The sequence below is a fragment of the Phragmites australis genome, chromosome 24, assembly GCF_958298935.1.
Source record: "Phragmites australis chromosome 24, lpPhrAust1.1, whole genome shotgun sequence".
NCBI lineage: Eukaryota > Viridiplantae > Streptophyta > Magnoliopsida > Poales > Poaceae > Phragmites > Phragmites australis.
This window is the reverse complement of record NC_084944.1, coordinates 6,820,844-6,844,906: the sequence shown is the minus strand read 5'-3', so window position 1 is coordinate 6,844,906 and position 24,063 is coordinate 6,820,844. Positions and strand designations below refer to the sequence as shown.

The following is a 24,063-nucleotide window of genomic DNA, read 5'->3' as shown; positions in this document are numbered from 1 at the left end:
AAAGCATTAATATTCACCAAAAAACTTAATTTAAAAAGAAAAGCCCACAAACTTAAAACCGGCCATTTGGTCCAAGAACACACCATGGCCTACTCGCGCAACTCAGTTCGGCCCATGGCACCTCCACCGCGCGCGCTCGACCCATTGATGCGTTTGCCGGCCGATCACCACGCTGACGTTGCGGTGCATCCCTAAGCATTTATTCTAATCTGATAGCTTCGTGAGTGTTTCACAAAATTAAAAAACGATAGCGCGGTGCCAGGTTGCCTTAACCCTAGCCACTCCTCTCCGTCTTCTCTGAGAAAACCACGCGACCAAGAGAGAAATGGCGACTACGGGTCTAAGAGCACTGACAGCTCACGTCGCCAATGAGAGAGAGAGAGAGAGAGAGAGAGAGAGAGAGGAAAAAGAAGAAGAAGATGATGATGAAGAAGAAGAGTGCGGCGTTTCCTAGGAGCTACCCGCCGGCGCACGCGTGCGGCAAAGCTAGCATGCGGCGCTGTCGATGGGTCTACAACAGCGCTCGACGTGCACGGCAAAAAAGAAGGTGCTCCAATGAAGGCATTGATGAGCACCTAAGGAAGCACATAGACCCGGTGAACTGGAAGCACAGAAGAGCTGATGAAGAACTAAAAGGGAAGCGGGATCCCATCGGAGAGGATGAACACGTTGGCTCCAACGGTATCAATAGTGTGCAATAGGTACACAATTGTCACCCCCCAATGAATTGCATGAAGTCTTGGGTTTGGGCTTTCTGAATTGGGGATTTGCGGGTTTAGGGTTCCAAAACTTTGGGGAAATAGGGATTAGGGTTAAGGGAAAAAGGGGAAATTCTTAGATTTTCTCAAAATTTGTGTAATTCCCCTCCTTCTCTATGCTTACCTGAGACCTAAACCCTTACCCAAGGCATACAAACACACATACATGCACAAACAGCGTTTAAATTGTGATAAAAAAACCCTAAGTCGTGCCTAATATACATAAATTATTAACATGTACGCTTAAGTAAATCCCAATTTCATTAATCTGAGGTGATGAGGACCTAATCTTGCTTAATTGATAACAAAAGTGCTAAAAATTAATTATTTTGAGCCTGTCACATCAATAAACTTTAACTAGAAGCAATTAGGGCCTAATTAACGTGAGTTGAGCCAAATTTAGACTTAAAACACAAATTTTTTCATAAATATGCTTAAACCAATCATGATTAAGGCTAATTGACCACTAATTGGCATCCACCGATCATAATTGAACCTTAATTGGACTTAAACATGACCAACAGGTTCAATCTGAGCTAAGGATGGCTCTTATACCGATGTTAGCTCTAAACTTATGTAATTGAGCACCCAAACAACAGAAGCATCTTTGCATAGCAAAGTTCGGTGGCGCCATTAGATATAGGCAAAGCTTGTGATCGAGATGGAGTTGTTTGTGACGTAGAGCGTTGGTGTAGACGTGTTGGTGCAGTGTCGGCATGATGGAGATGATTGTTGTAGGCGATGTAGTGGTAGCCGGCGATGACGCAGCGGCGGTGATGATCTTCACCTCATTCACAGCGCATGTAAGGATCAGATGGATGCATTTTTGTGGGGGAGGTAAAAACCAAGCGTGGAATAGAAAAACCTTGGTGGTGTCGGACTCCCCTGTGGGTTTATGTAGCGCTGCACGAGGTGAGACCGCAACCATCGGTTGGTTGTGTCCCGATCAGAGGGTGATCGTGAAAATGGGCTCCCCTGATCTCTCGGTCATCAGTTGGGATACGTTAGGGAGCGAGGGGTCCGAGATCAATTCCAACACTTGCAATCTCCAAGCTAGTAGTACTAAAGTGCCATATAGGAGATCAATTCCAACACTTGCACAACTAGGTTAAACCAGCTCAAACCTGTGGTGCCATATAGGATATCAAGTGGTGGAAGCTTAATTAAGAAAAACTAACGGAGTTAATGGAGCTAAACTGTCGTTGATGTGGCTATATCATGCATGCAAGTAATAGCTAAGAGATTGCACCTTGTAGTATTATTTTCTCCTTCGTCACTAGCTAGATGCTCTGCGAAGTGCTCCTCCTAGTGATGTTTTTTACTATACACGATTTAAAACGTGCGATTCAAAACGTGACTCATCTATGGTTGGAGGAGCACTACTTATGAAGTTACTGCAGAGGCGACCTTGAGATTCTCATAGTTGATTGTGACGAACTCAAGCAAGCCTAACAAGTGGTGACGACCCAAGTACCCGACCACGCGACACAAACTAGAATCGAACCTCGGGTTTGTTTTACGTGTATCTCACCAAGATATAATTTTCTTTTAGTGGTAGATAGCGCAAACATTAACAACGAGGTATTTGTGATGATTTCATCAATCTATAAGTCTCACATCTCCAGTGTTCACTAGGTGTTAGGTGAGTGTGTGTATGGTAATAAAAGTATGTACATGTGTCTACGAGTGATACTGATATTTCTGTAAGATATATAGACCTAGCCCATTATATTTAAGAGGAATTTCAAATAAATCTTAAAGGCCTAACTAAATGGAGGTCCAACATGGACCATGCATTAGTTACTCCATTTCAACCAATTAACCGGAGAGCAAATGCAACACCCTAGGAACCACGTTAACTCACAATGCTACTAAAACTACACATACCATAAGCCAGACTACAAAAACTCTAGCAGCACCTCCCAAAAAGGAGGGACTACGCGAAAGCATATCAACATATCATATATAAAGAAATATTACATCATTCATATTCATAACCTCAACTACTAAAATAGCCACCACAAATATACCCCATGACACAAGTAACTCTCACGAGTCAATATTTCTTTAAACCTCAGGACAAAGATTATCTTCATGAAATACATATGTATGCAAATGAACCACTGTACTCTTACCTAGCAAAGTAAGTGTGTTCATCATACTATGGCAATGTACAATGTTGAACTGGTAAGGTCACGGCTAGATGCGGTGACATAGCTTCAATGCAAATGACATGCTATGATATACATGATATGGCCACGATTGATTCATTAGGAATATAACTACATAAAACAACATTACGTAAATAAGGCATATATATACAGTAGCTGGACATCTTCATTTAAAGGTTCATTACTTACCAAACATCACCAATTATGGTGAATATAGTAAATTTAATAGGTTAAACTGTAGAAGTAGCCACTACATTTATCTATCTCTACCGAAGGAAACAACAGCGATCAGGCACAACCAAGAGCCAAGCCACACGTTCACAAACCACAACGCAACAATGCTTCAAAACAATATATAAACACAGAAAGTAAAGTGCCTCTACGCTCAACCCCGGCATACGCTCTCAACCCACAAAATCGATCTATGTTCTGTGAACTGTAGCTGCGATGCTTCACTTTTATAACTTCCGGAAAATGCTGAATCGGCGTCTAGGTCATTACAACAAACATCTATGTAACTTTGTAGGACTATGCTCCTTTGAAACATGAAATTTTTCCAGATTTTTTATGTTATATATGTAAACCATTGGACCTTGGGGACTCAAATTTTTCCAGATTCCAAATACTCCCTCTAGTCCAATATAAGTGGCGACGTTTTAGCACTTAGTATAATGGCAAAAAATAAGTAATGTTTGGAAAGTTTCGACCCAGTTTGCCACTACTACCCCGGACTTGGGAGCTGAAGAAGTGTGAAATTCAGTATTGCTTTGTGCATACTGCGTTCCACTCTTTTTTCTTCTCCACTTTTCTTTGTGTATTGGCTACGTGAACCATGCTGGGTGCACAGGTTGGAATATTATTTCATCCTGGAATATATTTTCATTTACCTAAAGATAAATTCATTCAAGAAGGTTTCAAAGACAGTAACTCTTAATGTATGGGCACCCATGCTTGGTGCACAGGTTGGCATTATTTTATTAAAAAATGTGTGTTGTGTGTTCGAAGTCCCCACCGATTCAAGTTTAAAGTTGATTTTTATAGTGTAAAAGAGTGATAATTAGTTGTTCAAAGTTGTAATTTGATTTAGGTTTATTGGTTCAAATATCTTAATTTTGAGTTCGAAGTTTCTACTTTAGACAGTTCTAACATTTGGGGGGAGCCCGTGATTTCAGGTTTGTACGGGTACCCTTGGATTAGACTACCGTTTTAAGGATTTGAGCTGAGTTCAATATCTGTCTGACCAAGATCGGACTGCCATCGATCTACGTATTGGAGAAATACGTACAGCTGTATAGGGCAAGGTGTATCATCACGTAGAGGTAGAGAACATCAATATCTCACCACTTGCACTAAGACTGTTTGTTTCAGCTGTGGATTTTGAAAAGCAGTTTTTGTATTTTAGATTGTGTAAAGTTGGATTGTGGAAAGTTGATGGTTTAAAAGCTTATGATTGTTTGGCACCCTAGATTCTAAGAGTGTTGGATTTCTAAAATTTCCTAATTAAATTAAGCTCTAAAACCATTTCTACACACAACAGATCAGCCCCTACCATGACAGTGGGCCCTTGCTTCACCTTGACTTAGTCAACTAGCACGTGGGTCCTGCTTGTCGGCCACACAAAGCCGAAGCACGGCCATGGCGGCTCTGGCCGCGCTCGTAGGCAGCGAACTTTTGGTCGGCGCGACCGTTGACCTGCATTGGAGGTGGCAGCACGCGATGGTGAACTCAATAGTAGGCCCAGCTTTTGGCGGGCGTGGCCAGAACTTGGTCGGCGGCGAGCACCGAAGGACAGTGGCGCTGGGCTTCCATGGACGGTCGTGCCATCGTCGGTCCTGAAGAAAGCTAAAGTGTGCGTGAGCAAAAACACATCGCAGAGGAGCCCAACAATGTGTTGGATGAGGCAAAGAAGCTTGGGAGTGGGCCAACGGCGTTTTGGGGCTTCATGGCTGCGGCGAACCTTGGTGGTGGGGGAAATTGGCGGTGTGGCTCGGTTGGCTATGGAGAAAATAATATGTGAATTGAATCAATAAAAGATAATCATCGACCTTTGTATTTGGAGCTGCGGAGGATCTTGGCGATGACAGCCCGGTCGATGGAGCTGTCGTCGATCACCAGGACGTGCTTCTCTTCCAGCACCAGAGGGAAGCCGAAGGAAGGGAGAGAGAGAGAGGGGCGGCATGTGGAGGAGCTCATCTTCTTGGATGGGAGGTCAATGGCATGCCTAGTGCTTTTGCCCATGTGGCTCGCAGAGAGGAAGAGAGGGAGCGAGACTAAAGGGGAGAGAGAGGCACCGGCGGTGGAGAGAAGGCCAGAGCAAAGGGAGGGAACTTGCCAGTGAAGGAGATGGCCGGCCAAAATGGGAAGGTGGTCAACCGAAGGAGAGAGCGTTGCAGTGGACTCCTTGGCGGCGGCGGGCCTTACGGGTGCGGCGGCGAAGCGGTTGCACAGGTGTGGACCGAACATTTGAGAAACCTAGTTGGAGGTCAGGGGTGCGGGTGTGCTCCTGGCGGAAAAGGCCAAGGATTCCACCAAACAAAGTGCGGTGATCATTGTCTTTCTCAGAACTCCAGGTAGGTGGATAGCGAATGTGTGCCTTCCTTGGATTGGATCTAATGTTTGTACCTAGAGAGGTGAATTGCGCAGCACATCTAAGTGCAAACCAAGGGTCGACGAAGAGAGTTAGAAGTGTGTGGTTAAATAGAACACATGGATTTTCTACTTTAAGTAAATAATATAGATTTATAAGAAACATCCAAACATAGTGCGCAAATGACAAAGAACTAAAGAAGTATATATTATTTCATTGATAAGCTGACACGGTTACAATGTCTCCATGTAATTTGCACCTTATACTTCAACTGCTACATTTACTAAGTTCAGCGGAGCCCTTTATTAATTTGTTTATAACAAAAGCACAATATCCCGTACAAAAGAAACTAAACAGATTATACTACCTCAAACAATAAAAGTTGGGCTCCACCTTTAGATTGTCTAGGAAGGACAAACTAGGGTTTGGCATCACCATACCCAGATCCACCTCCATTACCATCGCCAGTCCCACCATTCTCACCACCACCATTGCCACCACCATTGCCATTAGCATTTGCACTTCCAGAACTTCCATTCCAGTCGTTATTGGCGGAGCTAGAGCCAGATCCGGTGCCAGTACCAGCCCCATGACCACTAGATCCCGAGTAACCTCCAGCTTGTCCTCCACCACCCCCACCACCGGTACCACCAGCGCTAGAAGATCCACCATAACCAGAATACGGTCCTTGACTATATTGACTAGAACCTGAACCTGATCCGGATCCTGAACCTGATCCAGACCCGCCGTATTGGCTACTGCCACCCCCTCCACCACCGCCTCCAGCAGTTGCATGGGCACCATTTGCGCTGCTGTCACCGGATCCGGTGCCAGTACCAGACCCTGAGCCCCCACCATTCACATACCCACCGCCCCCTCCCTCTCCTGTGCCCGTTCCATCAGCACTGGAGTATCTAGCCACCCTCACAGCATTGGCTAGTCCAATGCTAATGAGGACAATGAACCCAAGTGCTACCAGCTTAGTGCCTGCCATTGTGAGCTACTGCTAGAGAGTCTAAGTTGAGATGAGCTCCGAGTGAAAGGCCGCATGAGTATTTATAGTGTTTGAGGCCATGCAGTGCTTCTTTATCTTAATAGCATGCACGTTAGCGGTGTTTCATGTGGAGATCAAGTGGAGGCTTTAAAAAGCCAGTGAAACTAATGGAGCTTGTTGACTTGGAATAATGCAAGTACCGAAGTGGTTACAACTTGTCTTAGTTAAATGTTTTTTTTTTACGAGCAGATCACAGGAGCTTTGTTCGTGTAAGTCAGGATTACAATCACGAGTTGCCACCTCCCTTAAGCCAGCAGGGGATGGAATCCTTCTAGGTACACACCAGATTATCATGGGAAGGCATTCTCGCACAACACTGTGCTGCGGAGTTTGTCTCTTTTTACAACTGAAATAGTAAAACTAGTAAACATTTCTTCTAGCTCCTTGATCTCATGCCATAAGCTATAGATTGTGAAAAACAACTTATAAATTTTAGATTGTAAGAAGCTAGATTGTACAATCTGTAGAAGGTTGTGAAACCCGAATTGCTAAATTATTACAATCTAAGGGCTGAATTGTTAGATTATGATGAGAGCCTGTTTGTTTCAACTTACATACTATGAATCACAATCTACAATCTCTAGTTGAAACAAAAAGAATCTAAACCTAGCAGCTGCTTCCTCAAACAAAAGGACTGGGCCGGGTCCTACTTGCTTCCTCCGGTTTAAGTAGATGCTCAGTTTATAATTATTCATTGTTTCAGAAAAAAAAAGGGGGTGATGTGAATGATTTGAGATCTTTGAATTGCTTTGTCTTCTATGTGTAAGAATGGTCCAATTCCGTAAAAATCAGAATATGTGCCGTTAAACTTTTTAAACTTTGAGCACTATGTTTTAGACTATCAAGATTGGCATAAAGATACACGACTAAATTTGTATTTGAAAATAGTTTAATTAAAATAGAGTTTTATTAGTACATATTGATATAAGTAATAAAAGTAGTGATCAACATCAAATTCTGAAGACGACAAAATTTCAAAAACATCAAACAGAAAAGAATGCAGTGTGTAGGAAAGTATCCCTACACGACTAAATTTAAGGGATGCACCAAATTTATGGTGTGAAAAGCACCTATCTTATCCGAGTCTCGTAGTATTTTGCGAGTTGGAGTGGTACTAAATTTGCAAGCTTCAACACGTATCATGCATTAGTTACTTCAAACATCTTTGCAACTTTGTAGGACTACGCTCCTTTGGAACATGATTTTTTTCCAGATTTTTATGAGAATGTAAACCGTTTCATTCAAAACACTTACATAACTCATATGTGCCAAAATTGGCACTCAAATATACGCCGGTTGGACCTTCGGCTAATGACTTTGCATCGCTTGCATATTTATTTGGGCTAATTCCTCATATGCCACGAAAAAACTCAAAATCCCTGATATGTCACTGTCAATAGCTAAGATGGACCCCATGTGTCATAGATACACCGAAGACCACTACTACAAAATCCATTTAGTAGAACACCCTTGTACAGACGGATTTATAGAGCCGCATGTACAAAAGGTACTATAGATGTCTCCAAACTAGAACCGTCTGAGAAAATGGTAACGAGCTGTTGCAACAAAGTATGATGCTACAGTATAGAAGGTTACAAAATACAACTGTCTGTACTAATAGTGTCTCACTCATTTTGAGCGTATGTCTTATATAGATTATTTTTATACAATAATTAGTAATGAACAATAGGTGAGATGGTAAGGAAGGTTCACGCGAGACTAGAGGTTGCGGGTTCAACTCCTAGAAAATGATCGCATCTGCATAATAATATAAGGGGCTGGTGTGGGTAGAAAAAATATTTTTTTTGCTTCAGAAAACTTAGTGTAGACGGTTCTAATAACGAGCCGTCTGTACAAATTTGTACAAACGGTTCCAATAACGAGCCGTCAGACAATTTCAATAACGAGTCGTCTGTACAAATGATTTGTACAACGGTTCAAAAATCGTCTATCTAAATTTAATTTATACAGACTTTTTTTCACAGATGATTCAAAAAAGTGTCCCGCACAAGATTTTCGAACCGTCTATACAAATTATTTTTCTACTAGTGGATGTATCTAGATATTTTAAGTTTTTCGATGGCATATAAGGAAATGGCCCTATTTATTTGAGTAAACTCTCCAGCATCGTAAAACGTGAGCAACTGTTGACACGACAACCAAAAGATATACAGATCGCCCTGTGATTACTTATTAGTGATCGAGCACTAGTATTATTAACAATCAAAGCAAGTAAACGATGACCCCGTTTAACTTTTAATTGCATGTTTGAAAATCAGCACAAGCATCCACTGATTCGACATAACAATTCTACTCCACTTGCACTGGTTCTGGTTGACATTGCAGAGGCTACCTCGAGGTTTTCGTAATTGACTACGACCAAGATGGATATAGTCTCAAGAATCAGATGCACGTGATCAGGATAAGCGAGACAACTAACAAGGTCTAAAGTAAAATCGAGGAGTACTTGCTGTTAGCTCCAAAAATCGAGGAGTACTTGCTGTTAGCTCCAAACTTTAGTTGATTCACATAAAAACCAAGCTCTTGAACACCCAAACAGCGGCAGTATATGTGCATAAAAAAGTTCAGTGACACCATTAGATGTAGGTGAAGCTCGTTATCGAGATGGAGTCATTCGTGATGTAGAGCGCCGGTGTAGTGCCTGCGTGACGGAGATGATCGGTGTAGGCAATGACATAGTGGCAATGGCGATGGTCTTCACCTCGTTCACAGTGCACGTAGGATTGGATAGATGCATTTTTGTGGGAGAGGCGAAAACCAAGCGTGGAATAGGAAAACCTAGCTGGTGTCTGACTCTCCCGTGGGTTTACGTAGCGCTGCACGAGGTGGGATCACAACCATTGGTTGGTTGTGCTCCCGATCAGAGCGTGATCATGAAAATGAGCTCCTCCTGATCTCTCGGTTGTCAGTTGAGATATGTTAGGGAGAGAGAGGGTCCGAGATAAATTTCAACATTCTCCTCCTTGATCATAAGATTAACATCATAAGCTTACTCTCAATGAAACAGCATACCAAGGCAAACCGTTACAACGGCCAATGGAAAGCCATTGAAACCTAAATACTTACAATGTACCACTCCATCCTAAAATAGAAATTTGTAATGCTTAGTGGGAGTTGGTTTGCTATATGGTCTCTGAATCCAGAATCATAGGCTCTTCAATAACCCCATGCAGGCAACATAATCAAGAAAATTATAGGATGGTAAGCCATTAGTGAGTGGCACCATAAACATTAACTTAGTACTTATATGCTTGATTCGGATGGTTTGATCTTAGATTCTACCTTTCACAATATAATACCTAATGTCGATGTGGTTGGCAGCATCACTAGACATGGAAAAATTGCGTAAGTGGTTTTAAAATGTTGTCTATCACTCTAAATTCAGGTATAAAGTTCTTTTGCTATATAGCCTACCCGATAGCCTTATAACATGCTACAAACTCAATTTGCATTGTTGACGATGTCGTAAGTGATTGTTTGGAGATTTTCCCAAAATAGCTCCTCTGACGAGGATGAGCATATAACTTGTCGTGGATTTTCTTAGTATCCACACACCTCGCAAACGGATTGTTAAACATGAGCATGTAGTACTTAGTGCCTTGTGAATAGAGAATGACTTTCTTAACGGCTTTACAGTGGTCCAATCCCAAATTTGACTGATATCTGTCAAGCATCCCAGTTACAAAAACTAAATTTAGGGCATGTAAGCTTCTGATAGCTGAAGCATAAGGAACCTACTTCATCTTATCAGTTTCATAAAGGTTGCTCGGACATTGCATATTAAAATGTCCCAAACTTATTACCCTTTACAATCGGAGTAGGTGAGGTAGAGCACTTAAATATATTGTATTTCTTTAGTACTCTATCAATGTATGCCTTTGGACCTATTTGGGTGAATATCATTAGAAAGGATGTAAGAAGCTTCATTGAAATCTTTCTTATAACTAAGATGGTAAATTTTCTCCTTCTAAATTTTACTTAAATGTAGTTGTCAATTTACTTATGATTTTACTTCATTATGGTCAATATCTTCTCTTAGAGCCTTGATTTCAACCTTTCGATGTTTACCTTAGAGTTGCTTTTTATTTTATAGACCCATTTATAGCCAATTGTTTTGGCTCCATCAGGAATTTCTACTAAGTCCTATTCACCATTATCGCTCAGACTAATTCATCCTTTATGACATTAAGACACTCAGACGGATGTTCTTTATACAAGTTGGGACTACTAAGGTTCAAACTATGCAACGGTCAGAGTTAGAGAAGTCTAAAGGGTGGAGAATCACTTCCTTAATGAGACGCTCTATTCTCCCCCTCGGATATGGCCAAACAGACAATATCACGGTTTCGAATAAGTCTCATTATTTACATTACAGAAATTTAGAGATACCATACATTCATTTAGAGGAAGCAAGACAAATAATTTCTGAATTTAAATTCACTGATACACTTATTGTCTTCGAAATTACATCATAATCGTCCGACAAAGAAACTAAGATAAGATTCCTCCTGATGGAAGGAACATGAAAGCATTATTAAAATGAAAAATAAAGCCGTTATCTAATACTAATGGAAGTAATTTGATGGCTTCAACTTCATCTTTCTTTTGTTTGCGCCTTTAAGACTTTGTTCCCCCTTTCTTAGGGTTATCATGGTATGGAATGCCTATAATGAGTTGGCAACGTGCACAATGACACTTAAGTCAATTCACCAAGTAATAAGGGAGAAATCAACATAAGAAGATTCATCAATAAATATTATTATATCATTACCCTTTCTTGAAAGCAACTTTAGAAAACCAACATAGTCTATTTGGTAATGTCCTTTCTTGTGGTAGAAGTACCAGCCATCATCCTCAATTTCTTTAGTGTCAAGAGCAAAAGAAGCGGGTGCCTAGGGCACCCTTTGTGATGCATTGTCATGCTTAGCGATCAAATGCAACTTCTTCTTAGACTTAAAGTCCTCTTGAAAGTTTCTTTTGTTGTTGGGGCTGCTAACATGATTCACAAAATCATTCTTTTCAGCCCTCACCTCAACTTCCTCTTGGACGCACATCACAATCAAGTCGCTCATGCTCCACTTCTCCTTCTAAGTGTTGTAATTGATTTTAAAAGGAGTAAACTCAGGAGGGAGAGAGGTCATAATGAAGTAGATAAGAAAACCCTTAGAGATTTTCATGTCCATGCCCTTTAGTTTGGCAGCCATGGCTGTCATCATCATGATGTGTTTTCTTATACCGTTGGACTCATAATTATACTTAGTGTTCAGGAGCTTCTAAATAAGTGTACTGGCATAAACTTTGGATGTGTCTTTGAATTGCTCTTCCAACGATGCCAAGTATGTTTTAGCTTTTTTGAGTTAGAGATTGCTCCCCTTATAGCATCTGAAATCAAGTTCCTCATTATCATAAGTGACATGCGGTTGGAATGTTCTCACTTCTTAGAAAGTGCATCATAAGTTTTCTTTAGTTTATCATAATTCTTCACGTCAATGGCTGAACAAGTGGGACCATCAACCCTAAATGGATTGTCAAGGTCCAAAACCCCAAGGATAGCCATCACTTTAGCTTTCTAAGCAGGAAAGTTATTCCCCATAAGTTGCTCTATGCCATCAATCATGGTGGCAACAGAGGAAGCGTTAAGAGCTAGAGAGAAAAGTTAGGCTAGATTAGGAAATTTATCATAAAGAAATAATTTGCACAAGAAAACCTATGCTGGTCTAATTAAATCATGCCAAAAATTAACTCCAATCCGCGTAGACATTGAGTAGAAAACGGAAAAGAAATTAAATAAATATATAAACTACATATAATTACAATCAACATTGGTCAGAAAGTAATTATGAACATACGTCAAATTCTCAAGAAAAATCTTCTTGTAGGTTCCAATTCATCCAAAGAATTAATAGTAATTTTTTTGCATTAAAACATCATTAATTTGGGCAACATTTGTTGAGAAATCCAGTGCATAAATTGGAAAAGCATTAATATTCACAAAAAAAACTCAATTTAAAAAGAAAAACCTGCAAACTTAAAACCGGCCATTAGGTCCAACAACACGCCATGGCCTACTTGCACAACTTAGCTCGGCCCAAGGCACCTCCAACGCATGCGCCCGACCCATTGACTTGTCTGCTAGCCCGATCACCACGCTGACGCTGCGGTGCATCCCTAAGCGTTTATTCTAATCCGATAGCTCCGTGAGTGTTTCACCAAATTAAAAAACCACAGTGCAGCACCAGGTTTCCCTAACCCTAGCCACTCCTCTTTGTTTTCTCTGAGAAAACCACGCGACCGAGAGAGAAATGGCAACTGCGGGTCTGAGAGCACTGATAGCTCACGTCACCGGTGAGAGAGAGAGAGAGAGAGAGAGAGAGAGAGAGAGAGAGAGAGATAGAGAGAGAGAGAAGAAGAAGAAGAAGAAGAAGAAGTAGAAGAGTGCGGCGCTTCCTAGGAGGTACCCGCCAGCGCACGCTTGCGGCAAAGCTAGCACGCGGCGCCGTTGATGGGTCTGCAACAGCACTCGACGTGCACGGCAAAAAAAAGAAGGTGCTCCGGTGAAGGCATTGATGTGCACCTAAGGAAGCACATAGACCCGACGAACCGGAAGCACACAAGAGCTGAGGGGGTCCATGTGCGATGAAGAACTAAAAGGGAAGGGGGATCCTGTCGGAGAGGATGAACACATTGGCTCCAACGGCGTCAATAGTGTGCAATAGGTACGCAAATGTCACCCCCCCCCCCCAAATGAATTGCATGAAGTCTTGGGTTATGGCTTTCTGAATTGGGGATTTGCAGGTTTAGGGTTCCAAAACTTTGGGGATATAGGGATTAGGGTTACGGGAAAAAGGGGAATGCTTAGGTTTTCTCAAAATTTGTGTAATTCCCCTCCTTCTCTATGCTTACCTGAGATCTAAACCTTTACCCAAGCCATACAAATGCACATACATGCACAAACAGCGTTTAAATCATGATTAAAAAACCTAAGACATGCCTAATATACATAAATCATTAACATGTATGCTTAAGGAAGTCCCAATTTCATTATTCTGAGGTGATTAGGACCTACTCTTGCTTAATTGATAACAACAGTGCTTAAAATTAATTAATTTGAGCCTAATTCACATAAATAAACCTTAACCAGAAGCAATTAGGGCCTAATTAACATGAGTTGAGCCTAATTTAGACTTAAAACACATAAGTTTTTGTAAATATGCTTAAACCAATTATGATTAAGGCTAATTAACCACTAATTGGCATCAACCGATCATAATTGAACCTTAATTGGACTTAAACATGACTAACGGGTTCAATCTGGCAAAGGACGGCTCTGATACCAATGTTAGCTCTAAACTTATGTAATTGAACACCCAAACGCGTGAGGCAAAGCTAGCGTACGATGTGGTCAATGGGTATGCAGTAGCGCTCTACGTGAACGGCGAAAAAGAAGGTACCCCAGTGAAGGCATTGATGAGCACCTAAGGAAGCACATAGACCCGACGAACCGCAAGCACAGAAAAGCTAAGGGGGTCCATGTATGATGAAGAACTAAAAGGGAAGGGAGGATCCCGTCAGAGAGGATGAACATGTTGGCTCTGGCTGCGTCAATAGTGTGCAATAGGTACACAAATGTCACCCCCCCCCAAATGATTTGCATGAAGCCTTGGGTTAGGGCTTTCTGAATTGGGGATTTGCGGGTTTTTTAGGGTTCCAAAATTTTGGGACAATAGGGATTAGGTTTACGGGGAAAAAGGGGAAATTCTTAGGTTTCCTCAAAATTTGTATAATTCCTCTCCTTCTCTATGCTTACCTGAGACCTAAACCATTACCCATGCCATACAAACACACATACATGCACAAACAGCGTTTAAATAATGATTAAAAAACCCTAAGTTGTGCCTAATATACCTAAATCATTAACATGTATGCTTAAGGAAGTCCTAATTTCAATATTCTGAGGTGATTAGGACCTAATCTTGCTTAATTGATAACAACAATGCTAAAAAATAATTAATTTGAGCTTAATTCACATCAATAAACCTTAACCAGAAGCAATTAGGGACTAATTAACGTGAGCTGAGCCTAATTTGACTTAAAACACATAAGTTTTCATAAATATGCTTAAACCAATCATAATTAAGGCTAATTGAGCACTAATTGGCATCAACCGATCATAAGTGAACCTTAATTGGACTTAAACAAGACTAACGGGTTCAATCTGAGCTAAGGATGGCACTAATGCCGATGTTAGCTCTAAACTTATGTAATTGAACAACAAAACAGCAAAAGCATATTTGCATAGAAAAGTTCGGTGGCGCCATTAGATGTAGGTGAAGCTGGTGATCAAGATGAGTCGTTTGTGACATAAAGCGTTGGTGTAGACATGTCAGTGCAGTGCCGGCATGATGGAGATGATTGGTGTAGGCGATGTACGTGTAGCCGGCGATGACGCAGTGGCGGCGGCGACGGTCTTCACCTCATTCACAGCGCACGTAAGGATAGGATAGATGCATTTTTGTGGGGGAGGTGAAATCCAAGCGTGGAATAGAAAAATCTAGCTGGTGTCGGTCTCCCCTGTGGGTTTATGTAGCGCTGCACAAGGTGAGCGTGAGTTGGGATGTGTGCTCCCTATCAGAGCGTGATCTTGAAAACGGGCTCCCCTCATCTCTCGGTCATCAGTTGGAATACGTTAGGGAGAGAGGGGTTCGAGATCAATTCCAACACTTGCAATCTCCAAGCTAGTAGCACTAAAGCCAGGTCAAGGAGTACTTGCAATCTCCAAGTTCCATAGACTACAATCCTTCAAGGGCTACGTAAGCTCAGCTTAGCTATTTCGAAGGCCTCTTGACACCCAAAACTAGGGGTGGGATCCAGTCGATAGCTTCTGCTCTGAGCCCTGGATGGAAGTCCCATTAAATTGCTTTCGATAAATTACAAATAATTCAAAGAGATGGAGGGCACAACTAGGTTAAATCATCTCAACCTGTGGTGCCATATAGGAGATCAAGTGGTGGAAGCTTAATTAAGAAAACTAACAGAGTTAATGGAGCTAAGCTGTCGTTGACTTGGCTATATCATGCATGCAAGTAATAGCTAAGATATTGCACCTTGTAGTATTATTTTCTCCTTAGTCTCTAGCTAGTTATGTTTTTTACTATACGAAGTGCTCCTCCCAGTGATGTTTTTTACTATACGCGATTCAAAACGTGACTCATCTATGGTTGGAGGAGCACTACTTATGAAGTTACTGCAGAGGCGACCTTGAGATTCTCATAATTGATTGTGACAAACGCAAGCAAGCCTAACAAGTGGTGACGACCCAAGTACTTGACCACGCGACACAAACTAGAATCGAACCTCGGGTTTGTTTTACGTGTATCTCACCAAGATATAATTTTCATTTAGTGGTAGATAGTGCAAACATTAACAACGAGGTATTTGTGATGATTTCGTTAATCTCCAAGTCTAACATCTTCAGTCTTCACTAGGTGTTGGATGAGTGCATGTGTATGGTAATATAAGTATGTACATGTGTCTACGAGTGATATTGATATTTCTGTTAGATATATAGACCTAGCCCATTATATTTAAGAGGAATTTCAAATAAATCTTAAAGGCCTAACTAAATGGAGGTGGGATGTATCTTTTAGTGCCACGTAATCGAGTCTAGTCATGGCACATATCAACCACACAATTTTCTATATATATGTTGACCATAGACACAAAAGACACACGCAATTAGAGTTTTGTCTATTTCTCTCTGCTGTGCCGTCACACATAGTTTGCTTCGTCCTGCTCCGTCGATATGCACCGATGATCGGGAGAGCAGGTATCTGAAACCCATCGCCCTTGAGATTCTACACTAAAAAAAGGTGAATAAAGTTTTTGGGATGCACCGAACTTATGGTGTGAAAAAAGCACCTATCTTATTCAAGTCTCATAGTATTTTCCGAGTACTACACAATTTGCAAGGTCCAACATGGACCATGCCTTAGTTACTCCATTTCAACCAATTAACCGGAGAGCAAATGCAACACCCTCGGAACCACGTTAACCCGCAATGCTACTAAAACTACACATACCACAAGCCAGACTACAAAAACTCTAGCAGCACCTCCCTAAAAGGAGGGACTACGTGAAAGCATATCAACACATCATATATAAAGAGATATTAAACCAGCATAAATAAAATCATACCAACATCTTATATCAATCTAGCTTTAACTTCTCAAGCCTCAACAATACCAACCAGGATCTAGCAACATTAAGTTATAGTCCTCAACGATGAAAAAAAACATTTTAACACCTCTAACTTATTATATCAAGACTTATGCAAACATGGTGTAATGGTGTCGTGCTGCTCTACCCTCATTCCACAATAGCTCAAGGACTACATGGGAAAGAGAATACGAAGGTGAGATAAAAATCTCAAGAAGCAAACTGTTTAACAAGGTAAAAAAACTACACTTGATTAAGCATCAATTTTAAGACTCATGGTAAAAAGATAAAACATTCACAATCGATCCTTATTATCCAACATTATTACATCATTCATATTCAAAACCTCAACTACTAAAACAGCCACCACAAATATACCCCATGACACAAATAACTCTCACGAGTCAATACTTCTTTAAACCTTAGGACAAAGATTATCTTCATAAAATGCATATGTATGCAAATGAACTACTATACTCTTACCTGGCAAAGTAAGAGTGTTCGTCATACTATAGCACTGTACAATGATGAACTGGCAAGGTCACAGCTAGATGCGGCGACATAGCTTCAATGGAAATGACATGCCATGATATACATGATATTGCCACAATTGATTCATTAGGAATATAACTACATAAAACAACATTACGTAAATAAGGCATATATATACAGTAGCCGGACATCTTCATTTAAAGGTTGATTACTTACCAAACATCACCAATTATGGTGAATATAGTAAATTTAACAAGTTAAACTGTAGAAGTAACCACTACATTTACCTGTCTCTGTCGAAGGAAACAACAACGATCAGGCATGACCAAGAGCAAAACGACTTGGTCACAAACAATAGATAAACACAGTGGTCTCTATGCTCAACCCCGACGTACGCTCTCAACCCACAAATCCGATGTTCTGCCAATTGTAGCTGCGATGCTTCACTTTTGATAACTTCCGGAAAACGTTGTATCACCGTCTAGGTCATTACAACAGACATCTATGTAACTCCTTGGCGGCGGCGGGCCTTACGGGTGCGGCGGCGAAGCGGTTGCACAGGTGTGACGCAGCGGCATGGGCGACGACGACCGATGGCAGCAGACCAGTGGAAAGGAGACTCCCTTCCTCCTCAAGCGAATGGGAGGGACAGCGAGGGTGGGGGCATGTTGGCATGGATGCAGGGAGAGAGAGACAAGTCATGGAGAGAGATGAGAAAAAACGGTTCACTGGAAGATTATAATAGCACTGGTGTGTAAATACCACTTTACCTTGATGGGCATTTTGGTCTTTTTACAAAGCAATAGCTGTGGGAAGCTGCTCCCCACCGGATTGTTGTATTGTGACAATCCAGGAAGCGGATTGTGGAATCCGGACCGTAAATGCTGCTTATTTATTTTCACTTCAGCTTATAAAAACTTCTTTTCATAATCCGTAGTAGAAACAAACATGCCCTAAAAAATGTGATCAATAGTTGCTTCACGCTTACACGCTCGCATGCAGTCTCTAAAGTGTGTAGTCACTATCCAGGGATCGTAGGGTTATAAGCAGCGGGCAGTTGCTCCGGTTTAAGTTACAATAATGGAGTCATATTGCGAACATTTTTATGTTTCAAACAATAAGTTATCTAGTACATTATGTGGGTATAAAACTTATAAGTATTCAAACAAGCACTTAGATTAATTAATAAAAATTCAAACGTAGAGCCCCGCAAAAAAACATACGTAGAGGACAGATGGCACAAGAGTATAAAACTTTGGAGTTAAAATTTGAAGTTAAACACATGTTGAATTTGAATCACACATTCACTTATAAATTTAAAAAAACAATGAATTTAAATACACGAGGAATTTTTTTAATTTAATAACTGATCTTTTCATTATAAAAAAATATCAGTCCACGATAATTACATCTTAGCATATATCACGTACACACGACACTATCCTAGCCTACCATCATGGTCGTTATCGCTGCTAATCTTTTTCAATTTATACAAAAGAAAGATCAGCTCTATAAAAGATCTGAATTACACAAATCCTCCATCCTCATGCTAAATTTAAACTTCATCCTCTTGCTCCGTTTCCGAACACAAACGAGCAAATTAAGTGAACAGAGCATGGAGAATGGATGGACGAATGATCGATCGCACGCTGTTTAGACTAGAGAATGGATGGACGAACGATCGATCGCACGCTGTTTAGACGAGAGATCAGCACGAGCACTCAGTGGGTGACAGTAGTTGACATGGCAGCGCGCGCGGCAACCTCGAAGTTTGTGTTGTTTATCAGTTGATACAGCTGTGCCGTCTCACTGGCTCTGGATCGAGCTGCGTCGCGTGCGGCGATCAGGATAAGGGAGACTGATGGAAAGAAACACGTACGTAGCACGCAAGAAGGTGGCGCAAGCATAGTGTGGATGGAGCTTTCAGTCCACAATCAATAATGTAGGATGCTAACTGATGGTTGGAACTCGGAACATGTCTCAAATGCAACAACTGTTGAGGCATGCATGCATGGGCATGTATGGATGGCACCAAGCATGTTGCTGACTTGGTTTCCGAAAAGTGAGGACCGAACATTTGAGAAACCTAGTTGGAGGTCAGGGGTGCGGGTGTGTTCCTGGCGGAAACGGCCAAGGATTCCACCAAACAAAGTGCGGTGATCATTGTCTTTCTCAGAACTCCAGGTTGGTGGATAGCGAATGTGTGCCTTCCTTGGATTGGATCTAATGTTTGTACCTAGAGAGGTGAATTGCGCAGCACATCTAAGTGCAAACCAAGGGTCGACGAAGAGAGTTAGAAGTGTGTGGTTAAATAGAACACCTGGATTTTCTACTTTAAGTAAATAATATAGATTTATAAGAAACATCCAAACATAGTGCGCAAATGACAAAGAACTAAAGAAGTATATATTATTTCATTGATAAGCTGACACGGTTACAATGTCTCCCTGTAATTTGCACCTTATACTTCAACTGCTACATTTACTAAGTTCAGCGGAGCCCTTTATTAATTTGTTGATAACAAAAGCACAATATCCCATACAAAAGAAACTAAACAGATTCTACTACTTCAAACAATAAAAGTTGGGCTCCACCTTTAGATTGTCTAGGAAGGACAAACTAGGGTTTGGCATCACCATACCCAGATCCACCTCCATTACCACCGCCAGTCCCACCATTCTCACCACCACCATTGCCACCACCATTGCCATTAGCATTTGCACTTCCAGAACTTCCATTCCAGTCGTTGTTGGCGGAGCTAGAGCCAGATCCGGTGCCACTACCAGCCCCATGACCACTAGATCCCCAGTAACCTCCAGCTTGTCCTCCACCACCCCCACCACCGGTACCACCAGCGCTAGAAGATCCACCATAACCAGAATACGGTCCTTGACTATATTGACTAGAACCTGAACCTGATCCGGATCCTGAACCTGATCCGGACCCGCCGTATTGGCTACTGCCACCCCCTCCACCACCGCCTCCAGCAGTTGCATGGGCACCATTTGCGCTGCTGTCACCGGATCCGGTGCCAGTACCAGACCCTGAGCCCCCACCATTCACATACCCACCGCCCCCTCCCTCTCCTGTGCCCGTTCCATCAGCACTGGAGTATCTAGCCACCCTCACAGCATTGGCTAGTCCAATGCTAATTAGGACAATGAACCCAAGTGCTACCAGCTTAGTGCCTGCCATTGTGAGCTACTGCTAGAGAGTCTAAGTTGAGATGAGCTCCGAGTGAAAGGCCGCATGAGTATTTATAGTGTTTGAGGCCATGCAGTGCTTCTTTATCTTAATAGCATGCACGTTAGCGGTGTTTCATGTGGAGATCAAGTGGAGGCTTTAAAAAGCCAGTGAAACTAATGGAGCTTGTTGACTTGGAATAATGCAAGTACCGAAGTGGTTACAACTTGTCTTAGTTAAATGTTTTTTTTTTTACGAGCAGATCACAGGAGCTTTGTTCGTGTAAGTCAGGATTACAATCACGAGTTGCCACCTCCCTTAGCCAGCAGGGGATGGAATCCTTCTAGGTACACACCAGATTATCATTGGACGGCATTCTCGCACAACACTGTGCTGCGGAGTTGGTCTCTTTTTACAACTGAAATAGTAAAACTAGTAAACATTTTGTCTAGCTCCTTGATCTCATGCCATAAGCTATAGATTGTGAAAAACAGCTTATAAATTTTAGATAGTAAGAAGCTAGATTGTACAATCTGTAGAAGGTTGTGAAATCCGAATTGCTAAATTGTCAGAATCTAAGGGCTGGATTATTAGATTATGATGAGAACATATTTATTTCAACTTGCAAATTATAAATCACAATCACAATCTCTAACTGAAACAAACAGGATCTAAACCTAGCAGCTGCTTCGTCAAACAAAAGGACTGGGCCGGGTCCTACTTGCTTCCTCCGGTTTAAGTAGATGCTCAGTTTATAATTATTCATTGTTTCAAAAGGGGGGGGGGGGGGGCGATGTGAATGATTTGAGATCTTTGAATTGCTTTGTCTTCTATGTGTAAAAATGGTTCAATTCCGTAAAAAGCAGAATATGTGCCGTTAAACTTTTTAAACTTTGAGCACTATGTTTTAAACTATCAAGATTGGCATAAAGATACACGACTAAATTTGTATTTGAAAATACTTTAATTAAAATATAGTTTTATTAGTACATATTGATATAAATAATAAAAGTAGTGATCAACATCAAATTCTGAAGACGACAAAATTTCAAAAACATCAAACAGAAAAGAATGCAGTGTGTAGGAAAGTATCCCTATGAGACCTGGTCTCACCTATTCAAGGGATGCACCAAATTTATGGTGTGAAAAGCACCTATCTTATCCGAGTCTCGTAGTATTTTGCGAGTTGGAGTGGTACTAAATTTGCAACCTTCAACACGTATCATGCATTAATTACTTCAAACATCTATGCAACTTTGTAGGACTATGCTCCTTTGGAACATGATTTTTTTTCCAGATTTTTGTGGGAATGTAAACCGTTTCATTCAAAACACTTACATAACTCATATGTGCCAAAATTGGCACTCAAATATATGCCGGTTGGACCTTCGGCTAATGACTTTGCATCGCTTACATATTTATTTGGGCTAATTTCACTGTCAATGACTAAGGTCCTTTTCGTTTCCTACTTCTGGTTCTGCTTCTACTATTGACAGAAGCAGAAGGCAGAACAAACGGGGTTATGGAGAAATGGCTTCTAGATAAGCAAGAAGTCTGTTTCTGAGAAAAATAAACTAAAACTGAGAAGTTATGTGCTAAGAAGCTAAAAAATTATTGTAGAAACCAACAGGCTATTTTCAAATACAACTTTTCAAACAAGTCAAAAACACAGCTTTTCAGAAAATCTCAAAAGTAGAAGCTCAAATAAACAGACCCTAAGACTGGACCCCAGGTGTCATAGATACAACAAAGACGTATCTAGGTATTTTAAATTTTTCGGTGGCATATAAGAAAATGCACCTATTTATTTGAGTAAACCCTCCAGCACCGTAAAACGTGAGCAACTGTGTTGACACAGTCCTTACCCGGTGATTACCCGGTCCTTACGTGCACTGTGATCGAGCACTAGTATTATTAACAATCAAAGCAGGTAAATGATGACCCGGTTTAACTTTTAATTGCATGTTTGAAAATCAGCACAAGCATCCACTGATTCAGCATGACAATTCTACTCCTCTTGCAGTGGTTCTGGTTGACATTGCAGAGGCTACCTCGAGGTTTTCGTAATTGACTTCGACCAAGATGGCTATAGTCTCAAGAATCAGATGCACGTGATCAGGATAAGCGAGACAACTAACAAGGTTTAAAGTAAAATCAAGGAGTACTTGCTGTTAGCTCCAAACTTTATTTGATTCACATAAAAACCTAGCTCTTGAACACCCAAATAGCATAAGCATATGTGCATATCAAAGTTGAGTGACGTCATTAGATGTAGGTGGAGCTTGTTATCGAGATGGAGTCATTCGTGATGTAGAGCGCCGGTGTAGTGCCAGCATGATGGAGATGATCGGTGTAGACGATGTAGTGGTAGCCGGTGATGACATAGTGGCAACGGTGATGGTCTTCACCTAGTTCACAGTGCACGTAGGATTGGATAGATGCATTTTTGTGGGGGAGGCGAAAACCAAGCGTGGACTAGGAAAGCCTAGCTGGTGCCGGACACTCCCATGGGTTTATGTAGCGCTGCACGAGGTGGGATCACAATCATTGGTTGGTTGTGCTCCCAATCAGAGTATGATCATGAAAATGAGCTCCCTCTGATCTCTCGGTTGTCAGTTGAGATTTGTTAGGGAGAGAGGGGATCCGAGATCAATTCCAACATTCTCCTCATTAATTGTAAGATTGACATCATAAGCTCACTTTTAATGAAACAGCATACCAAGGCAAAGCGTTACAACGGCTAATGAAAGCTACTGAAACTCAAATACCTATAGTGTACCATTCCATCCTAAAATAGAAATTTGTTATACTTAATGGGTGTTGGTTTGCTATATAGTCTCTTAATCAGAATCATAGGCTCTCCAATAACCCCATGTCGGAAACATAATCGTTTAAATTATAGGTGGTAAGCCTTTAATGAGTGGTGTCGCAAGCATTAACTTAGTACTTATATGCTTGATTCGGATGGTTTGATCTTAGATTCTACCTTTCACAATATAATAACTAATGTCGATGTGGTTAGCAGCATCACTCAACTTAGAAAAACTACGTAAGAGATTTTAAAATTTTGTCTATCACTCTAAATCCGGGTATAAAATTCTTTATCTATATAGCCTACCCGGTAGCCTCATAACATGTTATAAACTCAGTTTGTATCGTTGACGATGTCGTAAGTGTCTATTTGAAGATTTTTTGCAAGATAGTTCCTCTGGCGAGGGTGAGCCTCAGAACATGTTATAAACTCAGTTTGTATCGTTGACGATGTCGTAAGTGTCTATTTGAAGATTTTTTGCAAGATAGTTCCTCTGGCGAGGCTGAGCATATAACTTGTCATGGATTTTCTTAGTATCCACACACCTCGCAAACGGATTATTAAAAATGAGCATGTAGTATTTAGTGCCTTGTGAATATAGAATGACTTTCTTAACGGCTTTACAGTGGTCTGATCCTGAATTTGATTGATATCTATCAACATAACCAGTTACGAAAACTAAATTTAGGGCATGTAAGCTTCTGACAGCTGAAGCATAAGGAACCTACTTCATCTTATCAGTTTCATAAAAGTTCCTCGAACATTGCATT

General features: G+C 41.1%; 2 protein-coding genes across 2 annotated transcripts; both read right to left on the bottom strand.

Annotated features, from left to right (window-relative positions):
* Positions 1-5,699: 5,699 nt before the first annotated feature.
* Positions 5,700-6,592, bottom strand: LOC133907785 (putative glycine-rich cell wall structural protein 1). The gene has a single exon (XM_062349881.1). It carries the CDS (start codon positions 6,508-6,510, stop codon positions 5,935-5,937), a length of 576 nt encoding a protein of 191 aa, XP_062205865.1. The 5' UTR covers positions 6,511-6,592; the 3' UTR covers positions 5,700-5,934.
* A 13,278-nt stretch (positions 6,593-19,870) lies between these two features.
* On the bottom strand, positions 19,871-20,493 carry LOC133907819 (putative glycine-rich cell wall structural protein 1). The gene has a single exon (XM_062349916.1). The coding sequence runs from the start codon at positions 20,491-20,493 to the stop codon at positions 19,918-19,920; it is 576 nt and encodes a 191-aa protein (XP_062205900.1). The 3' UTR covers positions 19,871-19,917.
* Between the last annotated feature and the right edge of the window lie 3,570 nt (positions 20,494-24,063).

What these genes read in the sequence shown, in the direction of transcription:
- LOC133907785 (XM_062349881.1), bottom strand. Translation starts at nt 6,510, where the DNA reads ATGGCAGGCACTAAGCTGGTAGCACTTGGGTTCATTGTCCTCATTAGC.
- LOC133907819 (XM_062349916.1), bottom strand. Translation starts at nt 20,493, where the DNA reads ATGGCAGGCACTAAGCTGGTAGCACTTGGGTTCATTGTCCTAATTAGC.